Raw genomic sequence first — 25,438 nt, 5'->3', positions numbered from 1 at the left:
GTCCTTTGGATAAGCCTGGCCTCCTCAGACTCCTCCGTCAACCCCCACAGAGGGTAGGTTCGGGTTTCAGACCGCAGAGAGGCACTTTCACAGCCTGCGCTGCGTTTGAAGTAGAGATGGGGTGTGAAGCAAAGGCAGGCTGCACAAATCTTGTCCAGAACAGAAAACCCACTGCTTAGTTTGGTAGCTTAGTCTCATCCTGAGTTCTGTGCAGGTTAGTGGAAAAGGAAGTCACCAAAGCTTTTAACACACACACACACACACACACACACACACACCATCACACACACCATCACACACAGTAAGGAACTTGACGTTATCTGGTCCTTATGGAACCTTACATGAGAACCACAGGACACCTCTACCTTTCTGCTCATTTCCCATTGACAGTGTTTCTTTAGATGGACGATGGTCCGAACCCACCCAGATTCGGGACTCTGAATGACCACAGCCACTGAGGAAATGATTCCTCCTTCTGCATTATAGCCCTGTTAGCTGGTTCCAGTTTTGAAACACCTACACAGTCTTAGTGTAGTTCTTTTTCTTTCTCTTCAAATCGTTCACCTTTTTTTAGGTGTCGCTCAGATGTATAATTATTCTCCACACATTGTCCTAGGAGCTTATTGCCATTGGGAGACAAGGAGATGGCAGATCTCTTATTTTTCAACGAACACTTTTAAAGGTGACTCTCACGACGCTCTTCAGAGAATTTATTTTTCTCAGAGGCACAAAGAGGAGCAGAGCCCACGGTTCCCAGTGCGCTGCTGACTTCTTCTAAGGCTTGCAAAACCTAGGATGGTGTCTGCGAGCTGCCTTGTCTTAAGGGAAACTTAGCTTTTTTTTTCTTTTTCTTTTTCTTTCTTTCTTTCTTTCTTTCTTTCTTTTCTTTCTTTCTTTTTTTTTTTTTTTGAGATGACCAAAAGAGAAGGCGCTTAAAACTGGAGGGTCTCTAAACTACAGTTTTTTTCAGAAACAGATCTTGTAAGTTCGTTTGAGAATTTGTGGGAAATGTATACCTTTCAAGTTCACTCAGATTGTGCCCACTCTAGAAGGAATATTCAGATTTGTCTTTTGTTTCTTGAAATAAAACCCGCAGAGTTGCCCAACGGTTTAGATAACAACGTTGTGAGACATCTATCTGTATGTCAGTTGTTCCAGCATTCTGGCCTCAAATATCACCTCCTTCTCTCGACAGCCCACTCTCCGCTTCCCATAGGAAACTGCCCAGTAGAGCTGTCCATCGCATTAGCCACAAACGCGAATCATTCCGAGAAAGAGGCCCTTTTTTAAATTAAAGGCAGGTATTTATTTCATCTTGCGGTGAATTCTGTCACAGTGGTGTCAGGGTAAAAATGTCCAGCGTCGGTCTCCCGCACCGTATCCTGCTGGCACTTGGGGCTCTGCGGGGGCAAATCTTGGCCACCTTCTAGGTTACAGTCGCCTCCCTTCCTGGAGCCCCGGGCAGACAGCGGCTTCCGAACGCTCCCAGCCCCGGCAAGGCCGCCTGCTGTGCGCAGACACCCTAGTCCAGGGAGTGCGAGTGGCGCACGGTACCCGGAAGACCTCGGGGTTGGGAGCTGCGGCGGCAGCGGGGCAGCGGCGACCCCTGTGCCCGGGGCTCATTAGGAGCGGAGCTGCCAGGAGCGTGGTAGGACTCGAGCCGCGAGCCCAGACGCGACGGGGGTGGCGCGGGGAGCACTCGAGTCACTCAGCCCGATTGGCCAATGAGCGCCGCGCCTTGGGGCACGCCTGACCAATAGGAAGAAGGAAGACTTGAGAGTGGCATTGGAGAAGGGCGGGAGAAAGGGAGCCTGGGAGCGAAGTTGAAGCTAAACCCGGTAAGCTATAAAGAAGTTACGGTGGGGGGGCGCTTTTGGCTCCCAATTAGGAACAGTACCGGCTCCTAAGCACAACGGAGGAGGAGGACTCGGAAAACACCTCGCCCTTCCCGAGGCCGTGTCCTCCTCCTCCTGCTACCTACCCCTCCCCCATTCATGTCCACGGGAAGGCGGCTCCGGCGCTCTCGGCGGGCTGCGGGTGACAGCAGGGAGGTTGGAGCCGTGACTCGGCGGCCCGCAGGCATGAGCGCAGTTAGGGGGCGGGAGCCTCGGGAGCCTCCGCGGCGCGCGAGGACATAAGGGTAAGTGAGGCTCGAGGCGCCCAGAGCGCCCAGAGCGACGCGGGCTCTGGGCCACCTGTTAACCCAGCTCTGCAGTAGCCGGAGTAAGACCGAGGGAGTCCCCCGGGACGTGGTGCGTAAGCGGCACTTCTCCAGGAACGCCGCAGACGTGAGCCCCGCGCGGGAGAGGCGGCCCGGGGTGGCCTGCAGTGGAGGAATTCTGCGCGACGGAATCCCGCTTCGGCGGCCCGGGAGCTCGGCTTGGGGCGCGCCGCGGGCCTAGGGCTCTGCAGAAGGGCATTAAGCTGTCAGGGCTACTTCCCGGACGCGGCAAGCGTGACTTGTGGGAGGTCTCCGGGTCTTAAATACCCTGGGTAGCGACAAGCAGAGCGTGGGTGCAGAGGCCCTTTGGGGACGTTTTGAGGAATTGCAGTGGGTGTGAGTCTAGCCAAGCCAAAGATCTCTTATGCTCTGGTGTTCTTTTTTCCCGTAGTGATCTGAAAGAAGTTAGTTACCTGGGATTCCTGTACTCCACAAAACGGCTCCGAACCGTCTCCAGCGTCAGAGGGGCCGAAAAGCAAACATCGGGCATTATTATGTCGATTTTCCAAGGACAGGGGTTCTCACCACAGAACCGATGAAAAGGTTGCCTCTTCAAGAGTCCTGCCAGCATTTTCTACTTAGAGCTTCCTAGGATTGCCGGGATTTGCTGTGGACCAGCAACTTTGTTATACTTAACGTCTCACGATTTCAAGAAGGTATTTTGTTTGCTGCACTGTTCAGTTCCTACCATCATTCCGGTCTCCCCGAGCAAACTTCAGCCTCTTGGTTCAAAGTTATGTGAGTGTGATCGCTAATTGAAAGATAACTTTTGGTTTTGGATGAGTCTGTGGAGTTTGGAAGAAGAAAGGCAGCCCGAGACACGATGAAAGAAAAGTCTAAAAATGCTGCCCGGACGAGGAGGGAGAAAGAAAACAGTGAATTCTATGAACTGGCTAAATTACTGCCTTTGCCCTCAGCCATCACCTCGCAGCTGGACAAAGCTTCCATAATCAGACTCACGACCAGCTATCTCAAAATGAGAGTGGTCTTCCCAGAAGGTAAGCGGCCGTGCTTAGATCGAATTTCAAAGAAGGGGTAAGCCTACCTAGACAGCACAGAAATGCCCTAGTGTTCGCCCTCACGGGCTATATTGTCTACAAAGGGAAACTGAACCAAGCTATTTGAACACTGAGCACCAAACGCCTCGTCTTTCCCTTTCCAGTCCCGCTCTACCCTACCCGATATGTTTGGTTGGGAAGAAGCCCAGGAGCGCTTTTATCAACACTTCAGATACTTGGCCCAGGCGAAAGCACTGTTAATCCAAACACGGCTTTCCTTTTCATTCCTCTTATCAGAAATATATGCAGTAGAAAGCATGAGTACTACCCGTTTGCTTTTTTCTTTCTTTAGAATTTCTAGGTATAGATTAGACCGTGGAGCTAGGTGAGCCAGATAATACTTTCTCAAAAGGACCACAGTTCTGCAGGAAACCGGGCATGTGCACGGACAGAATGTCCTGACTCCATCAGGCTGTTTATAGTAAATTGGTTCTGAGTATTTAAGATGTTTACCAAACTGGAACTCAGAATACCCCAGATTCAAGAAAAGCAGAGAGAACATACAGAAATGTATCCTCAGTGATGGGCTAGCAAAAGGATCCAAACAAATTCTTACACGGCCTAGAAGTTAGAATAACAGAACATTAGATATGATTTCAAATTGAAATTTCAGTGACCAAGATTCATTGTGAGAAGGCACAGTAGCCTTCACAGAACACGATCATGTGTGAAATCATCTCTACTTACTAGGAAAAGGTAAAACTCACTGGGGAAGGGGCATTTAATCTCCCATTTGTCGGTCTTTACTCACACCCAAATAACAAATAGAATAGAAAAATATTTTGTTAGGGGAGGAAGTTTTGAGAATGTAAAAGACTGATTACTAGACAAACAAAACTTCTAGAGAAAGATCTGTGTTTATTTACAAACGAGAACTTTTTGACGTGTTTGTTGGTTTTAGGTGTTTGCCGGGTGTTGTTTTTGATGGGGAAGTAGTTATTTCTAGGGGAGGAAGTTCACTTCACTTGATCTTTGTTTAAAAGCTTGCGGAAATGCTGCAAATTAGTCAGGGCCACCGCACAACCTTCTAAGTAGTTGGTTTTCACCCCCAACCCTATTAGTGGTGTTATATCGATTCTTTGAACATCTCTTTTCACCCTGAAATCCAGGGAGGAGAGAAATCCCAGGTTAGAATACCTAGAACGTTTTTGGGCTTATTTCTCAAGAAGAAAGGAGAAAGGACATATACACTAAAAAAAAAATCACATTCACATCCCAATTGTGCTGAGAGTTGCGATGGGAAAAATCACCATTGTGCCACACAGCCTTCTGCCTAAAAAAGAGATCTCTTTGTCTTTTATACTGTCAGCGCCTACTTTATAAAAATAAAGCTATTTCGAACTCGGCTGGCTGCACTGTTCCTAACAGGATTATTAGCAGTGATTTGTCAGCTACTGTGGTCTCAGTGGGCTCCCTTTCTGCGTGATTTCTAGTGGGTCTCGTCAATTATCGGTGCCGATGTCCCTGGCTGTTTGATCAGAAGCAGCATATGGTGCTGCTTGTGGGGCAGCGAATAACGGCGGGAGAAGAATAGGGGCCGATTTCCTCAGCAGTCACTCAACAGAACCCGGGGACCCACAGGCCAGAGACCTTAGTCTGCTCGGTGCAGACCATGGTAACTCAGAGAGGACCCGGCTGGTTTTTTGTTTTTCGTTTTTTGTTTTTTTTTTTGTTTTGTTTTTTTAAATTTTATTTTTGTATTTTAAAAGAGGGAGCTTTCTTCTGATGGCTCTAACTCTTGAAATATAAAAATTGCATTATAAAGGAATAGAAGGACACAAAGTAAATTCTCGTTATTTTTAACAGAGCGCCAGGAAAGATTTCCCATTGAGGTCCTCTCGGTGGCCAGGCCCCTTGGCTACTCTAACCTACAATTGTGTTTTCTACAGCCCCCTCTTCCTGAACCCCGGCCCCTCCCTCCTCTCTCTTCTATGGGCGAGTGTGATTTTATGAGGAGGAGGGGATGGACGATGTGTGAACTCTGGGCACATCATTTATTTCTCCAGCTTCTGTGGAGTTCATAACTCACCCTCAGCTCCACCCGGTGAGTTAGCCAGGATCATCAGAGCAGCACCAAGGGGTGAGACTTTGATTTTGAGGTTGCTTGAGCTGCAGAAACCCCAAAGCGAAATACAGCAGTAAAGAAAACAACAAGAAAAAAACAATTAAACTCAGCAGTTTTCAAAGACGCAAAGTAGTGACAAGCCGCAGAACCAGGCACTACCTGCAGGGGGTGCCAAATTTGAGATTGGCCTTTACTTAGGGTTCAGTCTAAGCATTGGGGAAACCGAACACTTCATATCGCTGTAATCTTTTTAGTGATGCTAAATAGAATTCGAAGTTACTTTAAACATCTTGAAGCGTTCCTGCTACACAGTGGGTCTTCAATAAAGTTTTGTTTTAAGAATAAGAATGGTTATTTTATCATGGTGAATATCCTATCACATTTAGCATGGATTTTTATAGGTTATCTAATCTCAAATGATTACAAATCTGATGGCATACAGGCATAGCAACGTTGTAAAACTTGTTTTTTTCCCATATCACCTTTCATTTATAGTACTGTGTAATGAAAAGGGTTATATTACGGTAAGTGAACAAACAAAATATGCTCCACACTCATCCGGAAAAAAAGAGGGGGATAAAGAAGACAGATCATTTCCTGTACATTTACCCCTTTATCAGTATAGTAGCTTTTGTCTGGGTCCATGTTTCAGCATTAATTTGTTTATTCTGAGTGGGTCATACTGAACAGTTGAGTGCGAAATGAGAGACAGAGGAGGAGATAATGATGCAGGAATAACTAAGAATTGGCATTAAACTGGGCACTGGGGTGCACACCTGTAATCCTCGCTCTAAGAGCAGAGACCCAAACCGGAAGAGGGGGTGGAGGTGAAGGTAGAAGAAGAGGAAGAAGGAGGAGAAACAAGCATTGGCTCAGCATTAGAGATTTAATAAGAAAAAAGGAAGATCAAGGAAGGGTCCTGGGAGAGCATTGAAAGTGAATATCTTCTGACTAATCATATTTCATTCTAAAACAGTCTCAAAAAAGAAAAATTGAGGAATGTAGAAATGTATAAATCCTTGGTGTTATCAAATACAGAAAAATGGTATTAAGGTATTAAAACAAGGGGCTGGAGAGAGGGCTCTGTGGTTAAGAGCACTGGTTGCTCTTCCAAAGGACCTGGGTTCAATTCTCAGCACCCACGTGACAGCTCACAACTGTCTGTAACTCCAAGGTCTGACACCTCACAGACATACATGCAGGCAAAACACCAGTGCACATAAAATACAAATAAATATTACAAAGGCGTTAAAATAACAACAACATGACTTTATTTATATGCAAAACAGGACAAATTCAACTCTAAAAGAAGTATATTTGTTACCCAGCTCTAAAGTAATTTTGGCCAGGGGCATAGTGTTATGCAGAATAAACTGAAAGATCAGATATGGTTTCAAATCTCTGTTTACAATCTTGGTAATATCACTACGATTCATTGTCAATATGTCCATGAAAAATAAAAATAATCAGAGTTGAAATTAGTAAATGCATAGGGACAAAATTCCCAAGACCTACAATATTCATCAAAAAACCCCGAAATCTTTAATCATTGTGTTTTTGAGTCAAAAAACTAAAGAACAAAAAGATCCCAGTTTCTCACGTTGATGTATGATTTAAGGCTGTTTTTCTTGCTGGTCAGGGAAGTGATTGAGCATTGGGTTTCCATGTTTATTTTCTTACACAAGTTTTTCTCATTTAAAGCCCCTTTAAGCACAGTTTATGTTCAAGTCTGGCTTTCTCTGCCTAATTCCACTTTTAATGTTGTTTTAAGTGAGTGCAGAATTAAAATGTGTGCAAGGCAAATTTATGACTAGAACTTGTCGATTTGATCAACGGAAAAATAATTTTTAAGGGAAATGGATGCATCATTCATTAAAAACAAACAACACCTTAAGCCATGGCGGGGTGCTTTCAAACCGGACGCAACCACCCATCTAAAAGCTATCACCTTAAATATATAAGGATAGATTTTTATTTCGGGGAAGGGGGTTCGGTTCTGGGAAATCTTGGTAGCTTTGAATTTTTACAGTCAGATGCAAGCTTCGAATGCAAACTCCTGGATTCTTGCGGTATTCCCTTGTCAGTCAGTATTTCTCAAGAAAGGGAGATCAACAGTAACAATATCGATGGTTTGGGTGGGCACTCGTTGACAGTTCCTTGGACTGCCAATTGTTTAGGATCAGTCCTGTTACTCAGAAGGTGCTAAGGGAATGGGAAGAGTAGGGCAAACTTCTTTTGCAGTTTTGAAACGCTGACAGATTTGACACTCTGGTGGTTCTGTTCAGACCCCTGATCGCTTTTTATCTATGACCCTACTGCGCTTTTTCCACTGCAGAAAGCACGCAGCCCACTAGGTCCGCGTAATATATTTTGTGGCATCTCCTCTTTTAGTTCGAGTTTCCAAACCAACAGGGTCTTAGGTCCACGGAGAATCGGCGAAGTCTCTACCCCTACCTTTGGGACAGGCTTTGCAAGACACCAGAGTTTGACACACCCTTTGTTCTGCCCAGCCGCTGATGCCAGCCCTGAAGGTGGTTAAAAGCTCAGCAGAGATAGGATCCGTGCCCCGGATGGGCTGGATTGGTAGATCGCCAGGTGTGGAGCCGCCCTGCTCCGGAGGCGAGGGTCTTTGTACGGAGGTGACATTGCCAAGCCCCGGCATTCCCGAAGACTTAAGCCCTGGACCATTGCGCTGGACACCTTCAGCCTACTTGCAGGACACTGGTTTTAAGCTAGACCTGGGGAAACCCTATTGCCCCCAAGTTCTTGTAGTGTTCAGTGACGCGCAGCGGGTGCGGTCCAAGTTACACAGCCTGGTTGGCAGCCTCTATTCCTCCACCGGAAGCGTGGACTCCGGGGCGGGATGAAGCATAAGAAACGCGACTAGTGAGTGACCTGCGGCCTTGGGCTGCGAAATACACACACACACACACACACACACACACACACACACACACACACACACACACACACGAAGATTCCTGGCACAACCACCGTGGCTCTGGTCCGGGAGAGGCGAGCACTCAAGGGAAGGGCACCCGCCGTGGGTCCACGCAGCGGTACAGGACAGGCCTCGCGGAGGTGGGTCTCCGAGAACCTCCGAGAGCCCCCTCTCCCGGGGTGGCCAGGGTCAGTTCCTAGCACTAGTGGAGACACCGATGCGCTCTGGTGTTGGATGAAGTGCCTTGCCCTGGGACTGCACCAGGAATTGGTTCTGCCCGGAGCACCCGTTTCACAACCCTCTCTTCCCTCAGAGAGCTCAGCAGCCTAAGCGCGCGGAGCCAGAACCTGGAGTGAAAGCCGGGGCAGTCTTTTAACAAGGGCGCCGAAGTCCTGCAGGGAAGAAGACGTGGTATTTGGGGGTTTGGCTTTGTCACACACTCCTCCCAAGTAGCAGCTACCAGCCTCTGGGGACCTGAAGTTAGGAGGAATATGCAAGAACTCGTCTCACCCCAGTCCCCAGAGGTAGACGGGTCATGGGACACCTCCCTCTTGCCTCAAAGGCATTGTAGGCATTGTGTTTGTGTGTGTTGGGGGGGCACATTTCTATGGAGTTGCCCTGTTAATGACGGAGGAAAGAAAGACGGAGCCACTACAAGAAGCTCTCCTCTTTCCGGCTAGCAAAGGCGGTAATGGTGCCTGGCCTGTAATCTATATTTTGTCAAGGGCATGAAATTCATTCGAAGGAAAAGCCCGATCAATTTATTTTTGCTGCTTGCAATAACACAGCTGGATGATGCTTTGAGCGCGCGCTAGACTGGGGCTCATCATTCATTCACCAAGAACCGGCCTAAATGGTGCCTGTGGGATTAGGTCAATTTTAGTGGATCTACTTCGCCTCATTTGGTTACTAATTGGTTTCTTGTTTTATAAATCGAAATCTCATTTTCAGGAAATTACAAAACCCGCGCTGTCAGTCCATTGAGGTAATCCTTGGGTCAGGGGGTATTTAAATGGAAATGGCTCAACCGCGCACCAAGGGTAAAGCAACAGTGGAACTTGCTTGGGTTCTCACATGAAATGTGAGCTAGCCCTTTAGATTCATAATAGAAACATCCCTTCTAATGCTACTTATGTAAATACGATAAACCAGACTTTAAGGGAAGGGAGAGGACTGAGAGAAGCAAAATTTATCTGCTGAGGTTAATGTGGCATATCTTGGAAATCTTCCAAAATAGATGATGTTTTCCTTTGTCTTCAGCCACTTTAGCTGGGGAAAATCCTTTTGTCTGAAACCTGATTTAGTTATCGCCTCCCTCACAGAGCGCCTTTTCTCCTTTGCAAAACCCTGTTCCCTCTGCCTGACCCAGTTACAAGGGAATCTTTAGATCTTGTTCTCACTGTAATCCCGCCGCAAAGAGAGCTGGTTCCTCCTCATTTTAAACAGACAATCAAAGGATTTGCGAATTTTCTGCGGTAGGTCAAGTGCAGAAACGAAATCTCAGCTACTCCCTTCCAACTGAAACCTGGTGCTGGGGAACTTCACCGAAGAAAGAGGAGAGAGGGTCCGTGACAACACTTTAAGATTTTGGGGATTGGGAACCTGGAACTAGTTGGAGGAAGTGTCCTCCACACTTTGGAGGGTGAGCTCCTTGCTTGGTGAGATCAGGGCAGTGAGTTCTTCATAAAACATTAACCCAGCCTCAACCGTGTGGCAGGTTTCCTCTGGCGACAAAAGGAGAACGCAGCCTCTGTGAAACCAACTTTCCTACCAGGTGTGCGCGTGGGGGAAGCGCAGAGGGGGAGGGACTCTGTTAGCTCGTACGGGCACCCGCTCGGGCTGATTATTAACCTGTGGGCAAGTCTTATTTTCTCTTGTAGGCGCATGCTAATGAGGGCACAACCCTACAGAGCAACACAGGCGCCAAGAGTTCTGAGGCAAGATCTTTTTACAGGTCCCCGACAACCCCTCGACCCTACCTGGTGATTTTTTTTTTTCCAGGTCTTTGGAGTATCAGGCGGTTCCAGGCGACCCTCAAAATTTTCTGTTAATGACGTGTGTTTGCGGAAAATGCAGGTTTTGCTAGCTTGTGGGGCTGCGAGAGCTAGTCTCAGACAACCGCAGCCTCAGCCCACGAAAGGACCGGCGGAAATGTCCTGCCCCCTGATCCCACGAAGCTTCTGGTTTCCAGGGGTTTGCGGGGGCCAAGTCCTCGGTACTCCAAGCAAGGAAGGACTTTTCTCTCTGTCTCTCTCTCTCTGTCTCTCTCTCTGTCTCTCTCTCTGTCTCTCTCTCTGTCTCTCTCTCTGTCTCTCTCTCTCTCTCTCTCTCTCTCTCTCTCTCTCTCTCTCTCTCTCTGTCTCTCTCTAGTGGAGCCAACTCCTTTAAGTGGCCAAGACTCAAGAGGAGGAGAGGGGAGGGAGAAGCAAACCGAAGGGGTTTGTAAGGGTGACTGTGACCAGGCCCTTCTGTACTGGTCCACAAGGATGACTGGGACTAGGATCACGGAGTCACTCGGGGAGGGAATCTTAGACGTGCTGGTGTGTCAGGAAGGATCACGCTGCACTATTAACAGAGGGAGGCGGTCGCAGGAGTGGAGCCGTAGTATTTGCAGAGCAGTGCGGAAATCGTTAGATTTATTTAGGTGTGCAAACACCCAGAAAGACCCCATTTGAGCCTGAGGGGCGCTTACCGTTACTTGTTGTCAGGGTTTTGATCACTTGCTTAGAAAGCAAGTCCTAGCTAACGTCTTCAAAAAAGTCTAACCGGATGTTTTATTGTTTTATTTCTATATTAAAATTTGAGCATGTTTGTCGCGGTGTACCTTTCAAAGTATTTGTCACTAACGAAATAGATCACCTTAAAAAAGAAAACGGTTAAATCTTGTCAGTAATGTGAAAACGAAACCACTGAAGTAATTTTATCAGCAACATTTAAAAGATAAATAGTTGAACAATGCCTACGCACTTTTTTTGGTTACTTTTATTTCATTCTTGATACAGGTAGTAGACCATATTTTATATTAAAAATGGGGATTCTTACATAAATATTTCTTTAAGCATATTCAGAAAAAGTTTGTGCCAAAAGCTTGAAAGATTAACACTAAAACAAACGGAAGGAACGGCCTGTCTTTGTTGATAGATGGTACTAGAGAAGTTAGGAAACCGATTCTAAGTCCAGAATAGAGCGAAAATAGTGTCAAACGGCTGGCACCTCAAAGTAACTGACTCCAAAAAAGTCGTTGGTTTTTTTTTTTTGTGGGGGGGGTGATGGAGGGCCGAGGATGAGGCAGAGGGAAGCTGCAAGTCAACCACAATTAGGGCTTTCTCCAAGAATATTCAGGTCAGGCTGAAGGAAACCAGCGTCCAGAAAGCCCGGCAGCCAATCAGAAAGGCCACCTGGGACTGAGCCTATGTGGTCTGTGGCCTCTGGTTTCTTTGGGTGGCAGTTGCATTGGCAAAGTGTGAGGGCTCTCTCGGGCTGCTTATCAGGGCGAGGATGAAAACTTGGGACAAAAAATACTCTTCCCGCCAGCTAAACAGAACAGGAACCTACTCCAAAGATAGCGCTGGGATTGTCCAGGGCTCAGGCCACTAGAACTCCTGCAGGACAGAAGCTGCAAGCTGACCCAGTCTCCCACTCCCGCGGATCGTATCCCAAATGCGGCGAACGCAACCCGCGCTGCTCCGGCTCCCGGAGTGAGAGAAACGTAATCTCACTCTAGCCCCGACTGCCAGCAGGGCCCGGGTTCTTGTGCTGAAAGTTGTGTGTCTCCACAGGGCTCGGCGAGGCGTGGGGCCACACCAGTCGAACCAGCCCATTGGACAACGTTGGTCGAGAACTCGGCTCTCATCTACTCCAGGTACAGGCACAAGATTCCCAATCGCCTGGGCACCACCCTGGCTTTTGTTTTCTCAGGGGGGAAAAAAAAGAGGAAGAGGGAGATCACAACTGCTCTCCTTAAATCTGAGTTCTTAATCTAGCTGGTAAGGATGGGCCAGTGGTGCCTGGGAGGCTGAAGGGGAAGCCAAGTGACAACCAAGACTCGGAGGTTGCAAATCAGCCCGGCAAGGCCCTAGTAGGGCTCCGTCCAAGGGAGGGGATTCCGTTTGTCGCTTTTCGGCTAAGAAAACTGAATGCGCTGCGCCATGCCTAGGAGGCAGGGCTGAAGAAGCATCTGAAATGAAGAATTTGCAAAGGAAATAACCGGAATCTGCTGTAAATGCCCTGGGTGCTTTAAGCTGGCTCATTCCGGATCCAGCTGAGTCTGCAACTCATTTCGTCTCTTCACGGTAGTTTCCAGGCATACTCCTTTTGCCAGTGCCCCTCACTTCAGGCTAGCCCAAGCTCTGTACAAATCCAACAACACCACACATATGCACCCCCAATAATGAGTTTAAACAATGTGAGGTGGCCATCACCTTGTTATTTGCAGTGCAGAGGGTTTTTAACTGCCTGTTGGCTTAAGTCGCAGAGCAAATATTTTAAATAATAAAACTCCCAGTGGCATTTTTCAGTGTGACATTTGTCCCCCATCCTGCACCCTCTATTGTTATTCAGGTCCACTGGGGTCTCCTGGAGTGGGAGCCTGGAACCTCAGAAGCCTAATGGAAGCAGAAAGCAGTGGCTGGTCCTTCACTTCCCTTCTCAGTCCTAGAGAGACCAAATAGGTTTTAGTTTTCCTAACAAAGAGAGGACTTGGGTATTTCCCCACTGATCTGGCCTCCACTTTGAATTCATCTAGAAAAGCCCATAGCTCCCTTCACTGAAACATCCTACCTCAGTACCAGCTCTCCCATGCCATCTCTCTTTGTTCCTATATATTTTTTTCCTAGCAATATGAGCAGGAAAACAAAACCCAAACAGCTTTTCCCTTTATACTTTATTTGGGTTTCTTTCCACTCTTTTCTTTAACACTCTGAAGTTCAGGGGTTTCTTCACTCTCCTCTCCATTGGCTCCCACTTCCCTGCAGTCGGATTTCCCCCCCATTGGGCCCTACCCAGGCTCCACACATTATGTTATCAAAGACTTAACTGAGCACATTCAGACACAGGAAGATGAGTGGTGTGCCAGAGGCAAAGCTGTTTCCATTCTTAGGAGTGCTTTGGTGTTTCTGGTGGTGAGGGTATTACAGAGAAATACCAGAAAGGGGAAGAGGAGGCCTCCTCTCTAAATTGGAATGGGCCCAATTAGAGAGGACTTGGTGGAAAGTGTCATTTGGGCAAAGAAGGAGGTGGCTCTAGTGGCAACACTCTTCTTTCCTGTGTTTCAACGACAACAATCCTAAACTTGTCTTCTCTTCTGCCTGTCTCTTTTTAAAAATGTCATGCCATTGCCTGTGTTATAATTTGGAAAGTCCTAACTCCTTTCTCCTCTCGGCACTTGTCACCTGAACTGTTTAGTCCCTGTAACTCCAGCTGTCTCCCAACTTTTGTTTCCTACTGCCAACTAGACACATTTAAGACAAGACTGCATTGTCTCCCTTCTTAGACTTCTACTTACATAACATCCAGGTTTCCAGTTGGAGAGATGACACAGGCTCACAACAAAATCTCAATTTCTCTAAGTTTTCAGCCTTAGTTAATGGTACTGCCTTCTGCATAACTGTCTTTCTGAAGTCAGGAAATCAACCTTACTTTCTCTCTCTGACACCAATTAATATAAAATTTTCATTCAGTGCCATCCTTAAATTAGACTCCTTTCCTAGATGTGATTTCAGGCCTGCAGCTATGGGCTCCTCATCTAGATTCCTGTAGATGAGTCTGTTAGATTCTGTTGGAATCCCAATGCCTGCCAGGGCAATTGCAGGGTCCTCAAACTGACATCCCAAACTCTAAAAATCCACTGAGTATGTAATTATGTAGCCCCATCTCCTACCAGCTTCACCAGCTCTTAACACATCAGACCAGCCTTCCCCTCAGTCTCTGACTTTATTACATCATTTCTTCTGCTTGAGATGCTCTTCGCTTCAGTCCTTGCTTCTTCCTCTTCAGGGGTCTACTGAATTCAAGTTCTTCAAGGCCTCTGTAATGCATAGTTTCTGGGTCTCTTGTCTATTCAGCTCTATCTACTTAATTGTGTGGTCAACACATTTATCTTCAGGCTAATTGTCCCTCTGGGCTCCTTAAGAGCAGTCTGGTTTATTGTAGGTCTCCATTGCCTCATTCACAGAGATGAAGAGACAGGGACAATCTAAGACTTTCTTTACAAAGAGCCTGCCAGCTTGATGCATCAGTGTAAACATACACAAACATATAGTGTCACACTACTTTACAGACTGGCTGCTGAGCAAAGCCTCTCATCTCCTAAATCCCCCTCTCCTGACTCTTTCAGAGTCTTGGCCAGCTTCCTTCTGTCTATAACCTCAAATTGCCAGTTCTTTCATGTCAACCAGTGTCTGCTGTACTGGATATTTCTCAAGCCCAGCTATTACTCTTTTCACTGTTGATCACTGTCACCATGGAACCTTCAATATTGACACAGGTTCTTACTGGAACCCCTATCCTCAGGGCCTAACCTACTTCCTGTTCCTGTTGAAGGCTGTGATTCGACTTCCACATCCAGAACTTTTGTGTGCCACAGATTCTTTTTTTTTTTTTTTTTTTTTTTTTCTCATTTCAATGGATCTTGAGTCTTTGTAGGACACTAGCCTTGTCCACAGCCTCACTCTGACCTGTCAATGTGCTGCACACTTACAAGCCTGGGAAGTTCAAAACAGGAGATTCTTGTGTTTATTCTGTGTCCTGTTTCTGGACAGTCTGCCGCAGTCCCATCTTTCTGTACTGTGTCTAACTTCTGCCCCCCCCCCCATTTCTTCAGATCTCTCACTCTATTTCTGCCTCCCCAGACTCTGGATGGCTTCATCTTCGTGGTGGCCCCAGATGGAAAGATCATGTACATTTCAGAGACAGCTTCGGTTCACCTGGGCCTTTCTCAGGTAGGTGAGTGGTTCATCCTTCCAGCCTGCAATGTTCACAGCTGGAATTGTGGGGAGGGCTTCCTAATCATTTTACATCTGCATTTGGGCACTGAAAGCCTCTTATATGACAGGGGCCTCAATCACCCCCTCCTGACCCCCTCCTCCTTTAGCTTCTACTGCAGGCTTAAACAATTGCTATGTTTTAGAATTCTTACCATGAGCCACACATGGTGGAGGAGTTTATGTTGTTTTACAAGCCTTCCAAGGGGTGTGACTGTGACCATCGTTCTCACTGCTACTGATATTTATGATTATTTTACAGGTAAGGAAGCCGAGAGTTAGATAAGATGGACCAGGTAGCAAGCAGCAGAACCTATTCCATCTTTCTGGCCCTACAGATCCCTTGATGCAAGTTCTCAGCTTCTTCTGGGGGCCTTGTACAACTGCAGAGATGGTGATCCCATCCTCTTTACAGGTGGAGCTGACTGGGAACAGCATCTATGAATACATCCACCCGGCTGACCACGATGAGATGACAGCAGTGCTCACAGCCCACCAGCCCTACCACTCACACTTTGTACAGGGTAAGTTAGACAGGCCTCAAGCGCCTGCTCATGCCGGTCAGCTTGGGGGCGTTCCCCTAGTTAACCTTGGCTGGGACGTTGCTTCTTTTGGCTGCCTGTCTCTAGTCCTGAGCCTTCCTCTTCTTTCTCACAGAGTATGAGATGGAGCGTTCCTTCTTTCTGAGGATGAAGTGTGTTTTGGCCAAGCGGAATGCTGGCCTCACCTGCGGTGGCTACAAGGTGTGTGGTTGAGCTGGAAAGTCCAGTCTAAGGGTGGCCAGGCAGGGCTTAAGGTTCCTGGGGGTAAGGGAGGTGGGTTCCTGCCCCAGGAGCTACTCTGGTGAACCACACCTGGGGGCCATTTAAAAGACTAAGCAGGACAATGGGCTGTTTTTAAAGAGGAGCCTATGGAACTGTGAAGTTGTGAACCCCCAGTCATTCGGTTCTCAGTGAGTTAAGGATCAAAGCCTTAGCTGCAGCTAGGCTTGTCTAGTTGAATGCTAATATCACTGGAGAGCAGGATCCCTGCCCCAATTCATCCGTGGTAGGATTTGGTGGGAACAAGCCCTTTATATCTCTCTCTTCATTTTCTGTTTTACAAGCTTCCACGTGAATTCACGGCGGCCATGCAGTCACTCTTTTGGGGGCACCTTATGATTTGAGGCCAAGTAGACTCTTAACATGTTTCAACTCCTCTGCATCCTTTAGGGAGCTCTTCCTGACCTCTGCTGAGTCTCGCCCCTCCCCCTCCAACACAGGTTATTCACTGTAGCGGCTACCTGAAGATCCGTCAGTACAGCCTGGATATGTCGCCCTTCGATGGGTGTTACCAGAATGTGGGCTTGGTGGCCGTGGGTCACTCCCTGCCTCCGAGCGCTGTCACAGAAATCAAACTACACAGCAACATGTTCATGTTCCGAGCCAGTCTGGACATGAAGCTTATTTTCCTGGACTCCAGGTGGGTGGGCAGTCAAGAAAGCGACTTTAAAGAATGACAGTGTTTAGAGAGGGAGAACCTTCCCTTGACCTTACTAGCCCATTTTGCAGGTGGGGCATCTGACCAGGATTTCAGAAATGGGGCCAGAAATCCAGTAAGGGGTGATGAAAAGTCCTACATTTATCCCTAGGTAATTTTTTTTCCCCAGGGTGGCGGAGCTGACTGGGTATGAACCTCAGGACTTGATTGAGAAGACCCTGTACCATCACGTCCATGGCTGCGACACCTTCCACCTACGCTGCGCACATCACTTACGTAAGGCCCCACCCTAATCTCAAGGGAGTGGCAGAGCTGGAGGCCGGAAGTCCAAGCAGATTGCTGGGGGGTTTCCTAGAGGGGTAGGGGTGGCAGTAGTACGGGAGACTCAGAAAGGGGATGCTGCGGCGGCGACCCAGTCTGGTATCTCGAGCTGCTAATACTCAGGGAGTAGGAGAGGCGTTCCCCCAGTGGGGTTTCATTCTTCGCCTGCAAACGTTACTAAAGACGAGAGCTGTTTAAACAACCTAGGCTACTTTTCTCATGCGCATGAACTCACCTTGCTTTTGATACAGTTTTGCTGTGAGCTTAATCTCCCAGGATTGAGGATTTAGAGTTGGACTTCCCCTTATGCAGTAGGAAAAGCTGGTCTGAGAAAGTGGGAAACCATTAACTTTTGTGTTTTCCCCATTGCTAGTGTGGAAGACAGCAGGCCCCAGGAGGGACCATACCAACCATTAGCATATAATGGATATCTATTAGTGGGGCTCGGGCGGGCCTCAGTTCAGTTTGACCGGCAATCAATTGATTGGGAATTTGCCTGCCACCTCTCCCACCTGCACTGGCGCAGTTGTTACAGCATTCAGGGTTTCTGCACTCAAACCACCGGGCACTTGGACCTGTCTAGGACAGGCTGGGTTCACTACCATCTGCCTCTCTCTTTCTAGTGTTGGTGAAGGGGCAGGTGACCACCAAGTACTACAGGTTCTTGGCAAAGCACGGCGGCTGGGTATGGGTACAGAGTTACGCCACCATCGTTCACAACAGCCGCTCCTCCAGGCCGCACTGCATCGTTAGCGTCAACTACGTCCTCACGTGAGTGCCTGAATGCCAGCCTGAGACCATCTTCTCCAACTGAGGGCGGGGTGTTTTGTGTGCCCGGTCAGGCTCAGGTCTCCCAGCAGAGGCCTTTTGATGCGGGTCGAGGACTTTGAAGGCTCCTTTCGTCGTTTTGCTAGGAAAAGATTTAGGAGTTATCCCAATACCGTCCATATTTGCTCTCTTTTCTCTCTTAACTTTTCAAAAGAATCCTGTATTAAATAGAATTTAATGCAGGAGAGAGAGAGAGAGAGAGAGAGAGAGAGAGAGAGAGAGAGAGAGAGAGAAGGATCCGAGGGACACACGGAGCCATCTACTATTAACATACTGGACATCTGTTTCACTTTTTCAGATCTTGGGTTTGAAGTTCTTAATTTCAAACAGTCTCCAATCAAAGTCAGAATTCTGAAAGAGTATTTTTTCCCCCTTGAACCAAAAAAGGGACCTGAATGACCAGGAGAGTCTAACATTAATCCCTAGAAAGCAAAGGCTATGGGTTAGGCTGCACGGATTTGTGGGTGCTAGATTGAAACATCTTCTGGATCTGCGGAGCGTGACAGATATGGCAGCTGCTGCATTGGAATCTTGTTCTTTCCAGAAACATACCTTGCGGCTAATGACACGGTCTAGTATGTGCCTGCTGAAGGAGAATATTCTGTGCAGTGTTTGTGAAAGTCTAGTTGCTTAGGGTTGAAGTCTTTATAAAGAAATCTTTTGTGTGTTCATTTATTATTCTTTTAAGGGGTTGAAAACTTGTGATTTTAGGGGACCTCAGAAATTCTTTATTTTGGAAGTATTGACACACCAGGTACTTAGCAGAAATGCTATTTTGACATTAGGAAGTTGGTTAAAAGATGCTCTTTGAAATAGAGTATAAAATACAAGATGAGGTTTGGGTTCATTCCACATTGCTTTAAGTTGTCAAATAAAAATGTAGTGGCTGGAAATATGTTTAACAGTAACATTCAATGCTTTGTTTAATAAGAAAATTCGGTAGATTCAGAAAATAAATTTGAGTAAGGACTGCTTGATTAAAAATAATAGGTGGTTATTAAGAATATTTTAAATGCTCACTTTTTAGTAAACCATATAAAAAGAAAGATTAGATTTTTGTAATAGCAAGGGGGTAGTGTATTTTAATACAGAGTAAAAACATACCACATACCATTATTTTGGGTATCATGAAACAATCCATCTGTCTAATGGGCATGGCCTTTCATATTATTAAAATAAACATGAGAAATTGGCAAGGCATAATTGATAAAATAAACCCATGAAGCAGAAGTATTAAAGGGTGAAAAATTATGTCTGCTTACCATGGAAAAGAAAGGAACATTGTTTAAAAAGGTGCTTTGAGTGTCTGAGCCATAACAAGCATTTTATGTAGCCTCTGTTCTCTGATGGTGCCTGTAGTTAGTAATCATTCTTTATCAAACAACAGGGTAGAGCCACACAAACCCCACGAATGATCTCAATGAAAGCTCGACCTCCCAATTGGTAACCTTAATTTGTTTGCAGTAATTTCGAAATATTCTGTTTTGTTTTTCCAGTGGGTAAGTGTTCTTTTTCCTTCTGCTGTCTGCGCTTTTCTTTACACACTTCTTGAGAGCTGTGGAATTCGACCCTTAACTTTACATCTGATTAAAAAGGAAGGGATGGAGCCGGGCGGTGGAGGCAGAGGCAGGCGGATCTCTGTGAGTTCCAGGCCAGCCTGGGCTACCAAGTGAATTCCAGGAAAGGAGCAAAGCTACACAGAGAAGCCCTGTCTCGAAAAACAAAACAAAACAAAACAAAAAAAGGAAGGAATGGTAGAAAATACATGATTTAAGAAAGGAAAAGTAGCATTTGCTGAACGTTTTGTATCTCAACTGAAAATAGAAGTATACACACACTGAAGCATGTATGCACAGGCGCACAAGATGGAAAGCTGACACTGGTTACCCTTTTTATGAGTCTGTGCTCCAATTCCTTGTATAAAAATTCTCAGAACAATTTTTATAGCTGCAAATGTGGAAACTGCTTCAGATGAAATGTCATCAGTTGGTTCTGTGTGTGTTGACAGGATTTCCATAATGAACAGGTTGCCATTTGTTTGATGTGTATATCACACATCTGGCTGGAAGTTACTAATTTGCATTGTCTTAGCAAATTAAATACATGGCTATTGATTCTCTATGGTAGTAGTGAATAACCACATTTGTTTTTGGACTACTTCTTCATGCAGCCAGAGAGTAATAAGTGCATCCTTTCCAAACACATCACCTCAACAATGCCCTTAAATACTAAGCACGCTCCCAAATAACCTGAGAGACCAGATGTTTTCTAAATGTAAACTTTATATATGGTACACTTTGAAGTGATTTTCATGACATGAAAGTGGATAAAACATTTTAAGTAATCAATGATCAAATGAGAGTGTGATGTTTTGGTAGAAACTATATTTATAGGAAGTTTATTTTTCTAATTTTCTGATGGCAAATGTATTGTTAAAATACACTTAGGAAAGAAACCGGTCATCATTATCTAGTAAAAGCACCAATGAACCTCGCTTTAATACGTAGCTGCAATAGTAAGTGTAGGGAAAGTAGGGTGGTTTTAGAACAAGCGATGTTCTTTACCTTGTGCTTCACTGGCTTCAATATGAACTTCTAATTTTGCAAATCTGGAGAGAAAAATGCAAAGACATCATAACTTCTTAGCTTCTCTGGTGTCTGTGGTGCAATGCAAGACCTACTGTTTTTCTGTAATATCACTACCACAATAAAACAAAAACATGACTAGTTTATGATTTTCTCTAAGACATGCATAATCAAAGAGAGTTTTCTTATACAGCAAGTGCTCACAGGCTTTAAAATGTGTGCTAATGTGAGAGACACCCTGTCTTTAGTATTAAGAGGATAGATAAATTGAGCAAGTAACTAACCACAGTGACTGCTGGAGAGAGGCCTGGGAGTGTAAAATGCAAAAGAAAAGCACACTGTCTGAAGACTTGAGTCTGGACCTCAGATGTACTCCAGTTTAATTGGTAGTAGTAATTATTCATAGCTAGTTCAGGTGGAAAACATTAGTATTTAATGCGAAGAAAATTGAAAATGTGAAACACCCAATAAACTATGAAAAGTAATTTAAAGGAAAATGGAAAATACTGGTTCTCTTTATGATTAAGACATTGTATATTTTAAAGTTAAGAAATACTCTTCTACTTTTAAGATAAATCAATGGAGTCCAACTATCGTTTAAAATATCAACATTTTTTCAGACCTATATGTTGAAAGAATAGTACACTTTTGACATTTCCCACATTTCTTTTATGCCCCTTTATGATTGCATGTGGTTGATTTTATGTGTATATTTCCTACTAAATAATTTCGAATAAAGTTGCGGACATTGTAGTCATTGCACCCTTACACGTCCTGCCAGCTACTGTACTTGATGGCACATTTACAGTGTTCTGAACTACTGCCTATAGAAGTTAGTGAAGGAATAGCTCAGCACTCGTTTACACGTGCCGTTAAAATCAGTCTACTACTGCTGCTACTATTTATCGTGTTCATTGACAGGTGCGTAGCAAGGCTGAGAGACAGTATTTGCAGTATTTTGTAATGGCTTCTATAGCCCTAAAGGGTATCATATTTTAAACTCGATTTTTAGTAAGAGTTATAGACTAATACTATTGTGATTTTGTGCTTGGAAAGAAAATAAAAAGATACATTTTGAATGATCTGACAGGTTAATATTTTCCTTTTTTTTTTTTTTTTTTTTTTGCTGGTAAAGAGTTTACCTCTGCTTGTTCACTGAATTTAGAATTTAGAACACTGCTTTTAGTGGAAAATCTCAAGTGGTGTTGGAGGGTGATTTATAGATCATATAGAAGGAAGTAGTTTTCTATGTAAAGACTTCAATTTCTGTGTTACTAAAAACAACAAACGGAGACAACCCAGCTTTGTGGTTATCTACTAAATATTTCTGTGACTCTGTAGAAAAGCTGGCCAATGTCGAAGGAGAAGTACTGAACATCAGAGAAAAGCGTGCTTTGATTGTAATTAATGCAGACCCCGAGCTTCTCATTCTTCTTGGCACACTGTTGCAGTTAAATACTGTGAGAAGCCTCATGCTTTTCATAATTAAAAAGACTTTAAAATGTTAGCATATTTGGTGAGTAGAAAACTTTATATATCTTTACTTTAGCCAATGAATGTTAAAACACTCTCAAATTCATTTCTTCTTTCAGATAGGTTAATGGTGCCAAATAATTTCAGGGTTAAGATATAAATTTTTAAAATTTATTTAAGGACTAGTGATATTTCTATTGCTAGTAAGATTTAAGCAATACATTTTAAAACTTGGTGAATAATATGTAATCATCAAAATCATTACTCTTATGTTGCACATGATAAAGGAAGGCCCTGCTGACTTCCTGACCTACAGTAAATATCAAATAGTTCCCTCTTATGCCTCAGATCAGTGGAGTACTTGTGTAGATTTAATCTTTTGATGGCTCAAAAATAGTAACCATGCACAATATATACCCATAAAATAGAGCCCATTGTTAATTGTGTTTAATATCTACCACAATAATATTGAACATCAACATTATCCACAGATGATCCTTTATGTATCTTAATAATTATAGAAACAGATTGAAGGCACACTGATATTAATAGTAATTTGTAACTACAAAAATACTCTATTAAAAGGAAGACCTAAGAAAGCATCAGAGTTGTGAGGTTCAGTCTCCTTTTTATGTACACAGCACTAATATTCACTTTAATCTTAGTCTTCATAAAATTTTCTATTGTATCAATTAAAATTATTATTTTGTTTGTTTTTCAAAACAAGGTTTCTCTGTGTAGCCCTGGCTGTCCTGGAACTTGTTCTGTAGATGAGACTAACTTTGAACTCAGAGATCCACCTGCCTTTGCCTCCTGAGTGCTGGGATTAAAGGTGTGCACCATACCTAGCTATCTTTTTTTTTTTTTTTTTCCTTTGAAAAAGTCTTACTGAGTAGCCCTCAAACTCCAATTCTACTTAAACTTTATGAATGCTGGAATGTAAACATGCTCCTAGTCATATTTGATATTCATCTTTCTTAAAGTTGAAAATTTAGTGTTCTTTGAAGTAACAAACTCTGAACACACATTTCTTTCAAAGTATGTCTTAGTCGCTTGATTTGTTTCTTGAGTGTTCTGTGTAGTGGTAGGATCAGAGATTTAAGTTCTCATTTGCTGAGTGAGGAAACTGGAACTCACGTAGGATAAGTGATAAAATCAGGGATTAAGTTTTAATCTTTAAAATTGTTATTATTATTTTATTATCATGGACCATGTACATGCAGTATGCAGTACCCATGCAGTACCTCTGCAGACCAGAAGAGGGCATTATTTTCCCCTGGGACTCTAGTTACAGCCCATTCTGAGAGGGTATGTATGCCAATAGTTTTTAAGCTAGTGGTGGGATTCCATGCCACCTCCCTTCACTCATGCTGAGATTGTATCTGGCTTGAGCTTGTGTAGTTCTTGTGTGTGCTGTCTCAACCACCATGAGTGTTGAGTCTGAAAATACACTGTTTCCTTGAAGTTATTCATCATCTCTGGCTCTCAATAACCTTTTTGTACTATTTTCATAGAAGGCTGTGATATCTATGTCCCATTTAGGGTTGAATGCTCCATAGTCTTAGGGTTTCTGTGTCAATAGCCATCTACTGCAAGAACAAACTTCTCAGTTAAGGGTTGAGAGTTGTTCTGATTTGTGGATATAGCAATAAGTCATTAGGACTCATTTTAATACTATGTCTATTTAGTAGAATGAGATTACTAGATTTTCCCCTAGGGCCTATGACTTATCTTGCTGTAGATTCTTAGCTTCAGTAAAAATGAAAGACATGAGTTCCATCTGTTGGAGTAGACTGTAGGTTCAATTAAAAAATGGTTGGATACTCCCATAACATTTGTACCCAATTGCACCAGTTGGAATATCTTGTCAGGCCCATCATTATTATAGCTTGCAGGGTTCTTAGCTAGATGAGCTGTCTATTAACTCAAATATTTACTTTTTCTTTGTGGTGACACCATTAAAATCATACCTTAAAGAGTTTTTGAAATACAAATTATATTGTTAACTGTGACTACCCTATCATGTAATTGAGCATCAGAATTTATTCTTATCTAATTATAACTTTATGCTCATAGACTAATCTGTCTTCATTCCTTTTATGACCTGAAGCTAGAATTAAAGGCTCTGTGTCAATGACAGCATCTTGTCTTTCTCTGTATGAGGGTGAGAGTGGAGCTGGTTTAGGGGAGGAAAAGTCAGAGGGATAGAGTTGAGTTTAAGTGAGGAAGGCCTATAGTGGTCAGCCCATCCAACTTCAGATTGGACTTTAATGTGAATTCATGGAGGAAGATTAAAAAGCTGCCTTGACATTGCTGCTTCAGATCTGTGCATTCAGATATTAACACTTTTGTTCCTAAAGCATAGTGATGGCATCTTATCAGTGATATTTAATAACATAGAATTTCCCCTTCAAGTATTATTAAGGATATTTTTAATATTACTATAATAGTAATGTACATCATATTTTTTTATGATTTCTTGCATCTCTGTAGATTACAGATATGTTGTTGCTATTACTCATTTCATTTCTGCTACCAGGTTTAACATTTTATGTTCTTGTAAAACATGTTAAACCAGATGTTAGTGATTTGCTAATATAAGTAATCCTGTTTATCAGATTTGACACAGATTATCTTTTGTGGTAGTGCGGTATTTCTAGACTGACTATATGTGTTTCCATTTCTTCCTTTGAGAGAAATAGTTCAATGATAGCAGTTGTCCCTTGTGGTTGTACTTGAGAGTTGGGAACATGAACTCATTCCTTTAGTTGCTGTGCTACTGTCTGACCCCTGGGAGCTGCCTGATCCCTCCTTCCCTTCTGGACTCCACTCCTCCCCTTATTGATGCTGTGACATAAAGGACACAGACTCACAGATCTCCCCTTCCGTTCTGGGTGTTGACTGCTTGGTTATCTAGTAGGTGTGAGCAGCCTTACCTCTTCTCTGGCTTTCTTGTTTGTTGGTGGGAAAGAGTTCTGGTCTTTGAGTCGTATAATAGGGAAGCATGTGTCATTGCCTTATTTGGAGGCTAAGACATGCAAAAGTGGTTCAAAATTCAAAAGGAACTTTATTTCAATTACAGGAAAGTGTGCTTTTGTTTCCTTCAGTCTCATTTTGGGGAATATTGTTATATTTGGTATAAGCTCTGAGTCTGTAGCTGGATCTGGTGATATAAACCTGTAGTCATAGCTATCCCAGAAGCTCAGGCAGGAACATCACAAGTTCAAGGCCTGTCTGGGCTACAGGGTAAGTTCAAGTTCAGCCCTGGCAATTTAGTGCAATCTTATATCAAAATAAAATACAGCCTGAAGTAAAGTGCTTGCCTACTATGCCTGAAGCGCTAGGTTCAACCTTCAGTGTGTGTGGCTCTGTGTACCTTAATGATTTACTAAAAAAGCTGCTACTGCTCTTCTTAGTGTTTCTCTCTGTGCTTTATGCCCATTGGCTTATGATACTTGTCTTTCCAGACGAGCAGGTGGTGGTAGAA

The 25,438-nt window shown here is 44.2% G+C and overlaps 1 protein-coding gene across 1 annotated transcript in view; it reads left to right on the top strand.

The window, feature by feature from the left end:
* Positions 1–3,044: 3,044 nt before the first annotated feature.
* Positions 3,045–25,438, top strand: part of Sim1 (SIM bHLH transcription factor 1) — a 71,292-nt gene continuing 48,898 nt past the window's right edge. The window contains exons 1-8 of the mRNA XM_036169356.1: positions 3,045–3,219; positions 12,065–12,147; positions 15,134–15,223; positions 15,681–15,789; positions 15,923–16,008; positions 16,527–16,726; positions 16,914–17,020; positions 17,689–17,836. Coding sequence (XP_036025249.1) covers positions 3,045–3,219; positions 12,065–12,147; positions 15,134–15,223; positions 15,681–15,789; positions 15,923–16,008; positions 16,527–16,726; positions 16,914–17,020; positions 17,689–17,836 — 998 coding nt within the window. The remainder of the gene's footprint in view (positions 3,220–12,064; positions 12,148–15,133; positions 15,224–15,680; positions 15,790–15,922; positions 16,009–16,526; positions 16,727–16,913; positions 17,021–17,688; positions 17,837–25,438) is intronic.

Source organism: Onychomys torridus, chromosome 19, assembly GCF_903995425.1.
Source record: "Onychomys torridus chromosome 19, mOncTor1.1, whole genome shotgun sequence".
NCBI lineage: Eukaryota > Metazoa > Chordata > Mammalia > Rodentia > Cricetidae > Onychomys > Onychomys torridus.
Note: the sequence above shows the minus strand (reverse complement) of the source record. Positions and strands in the feature narration are given on the sequence as shown.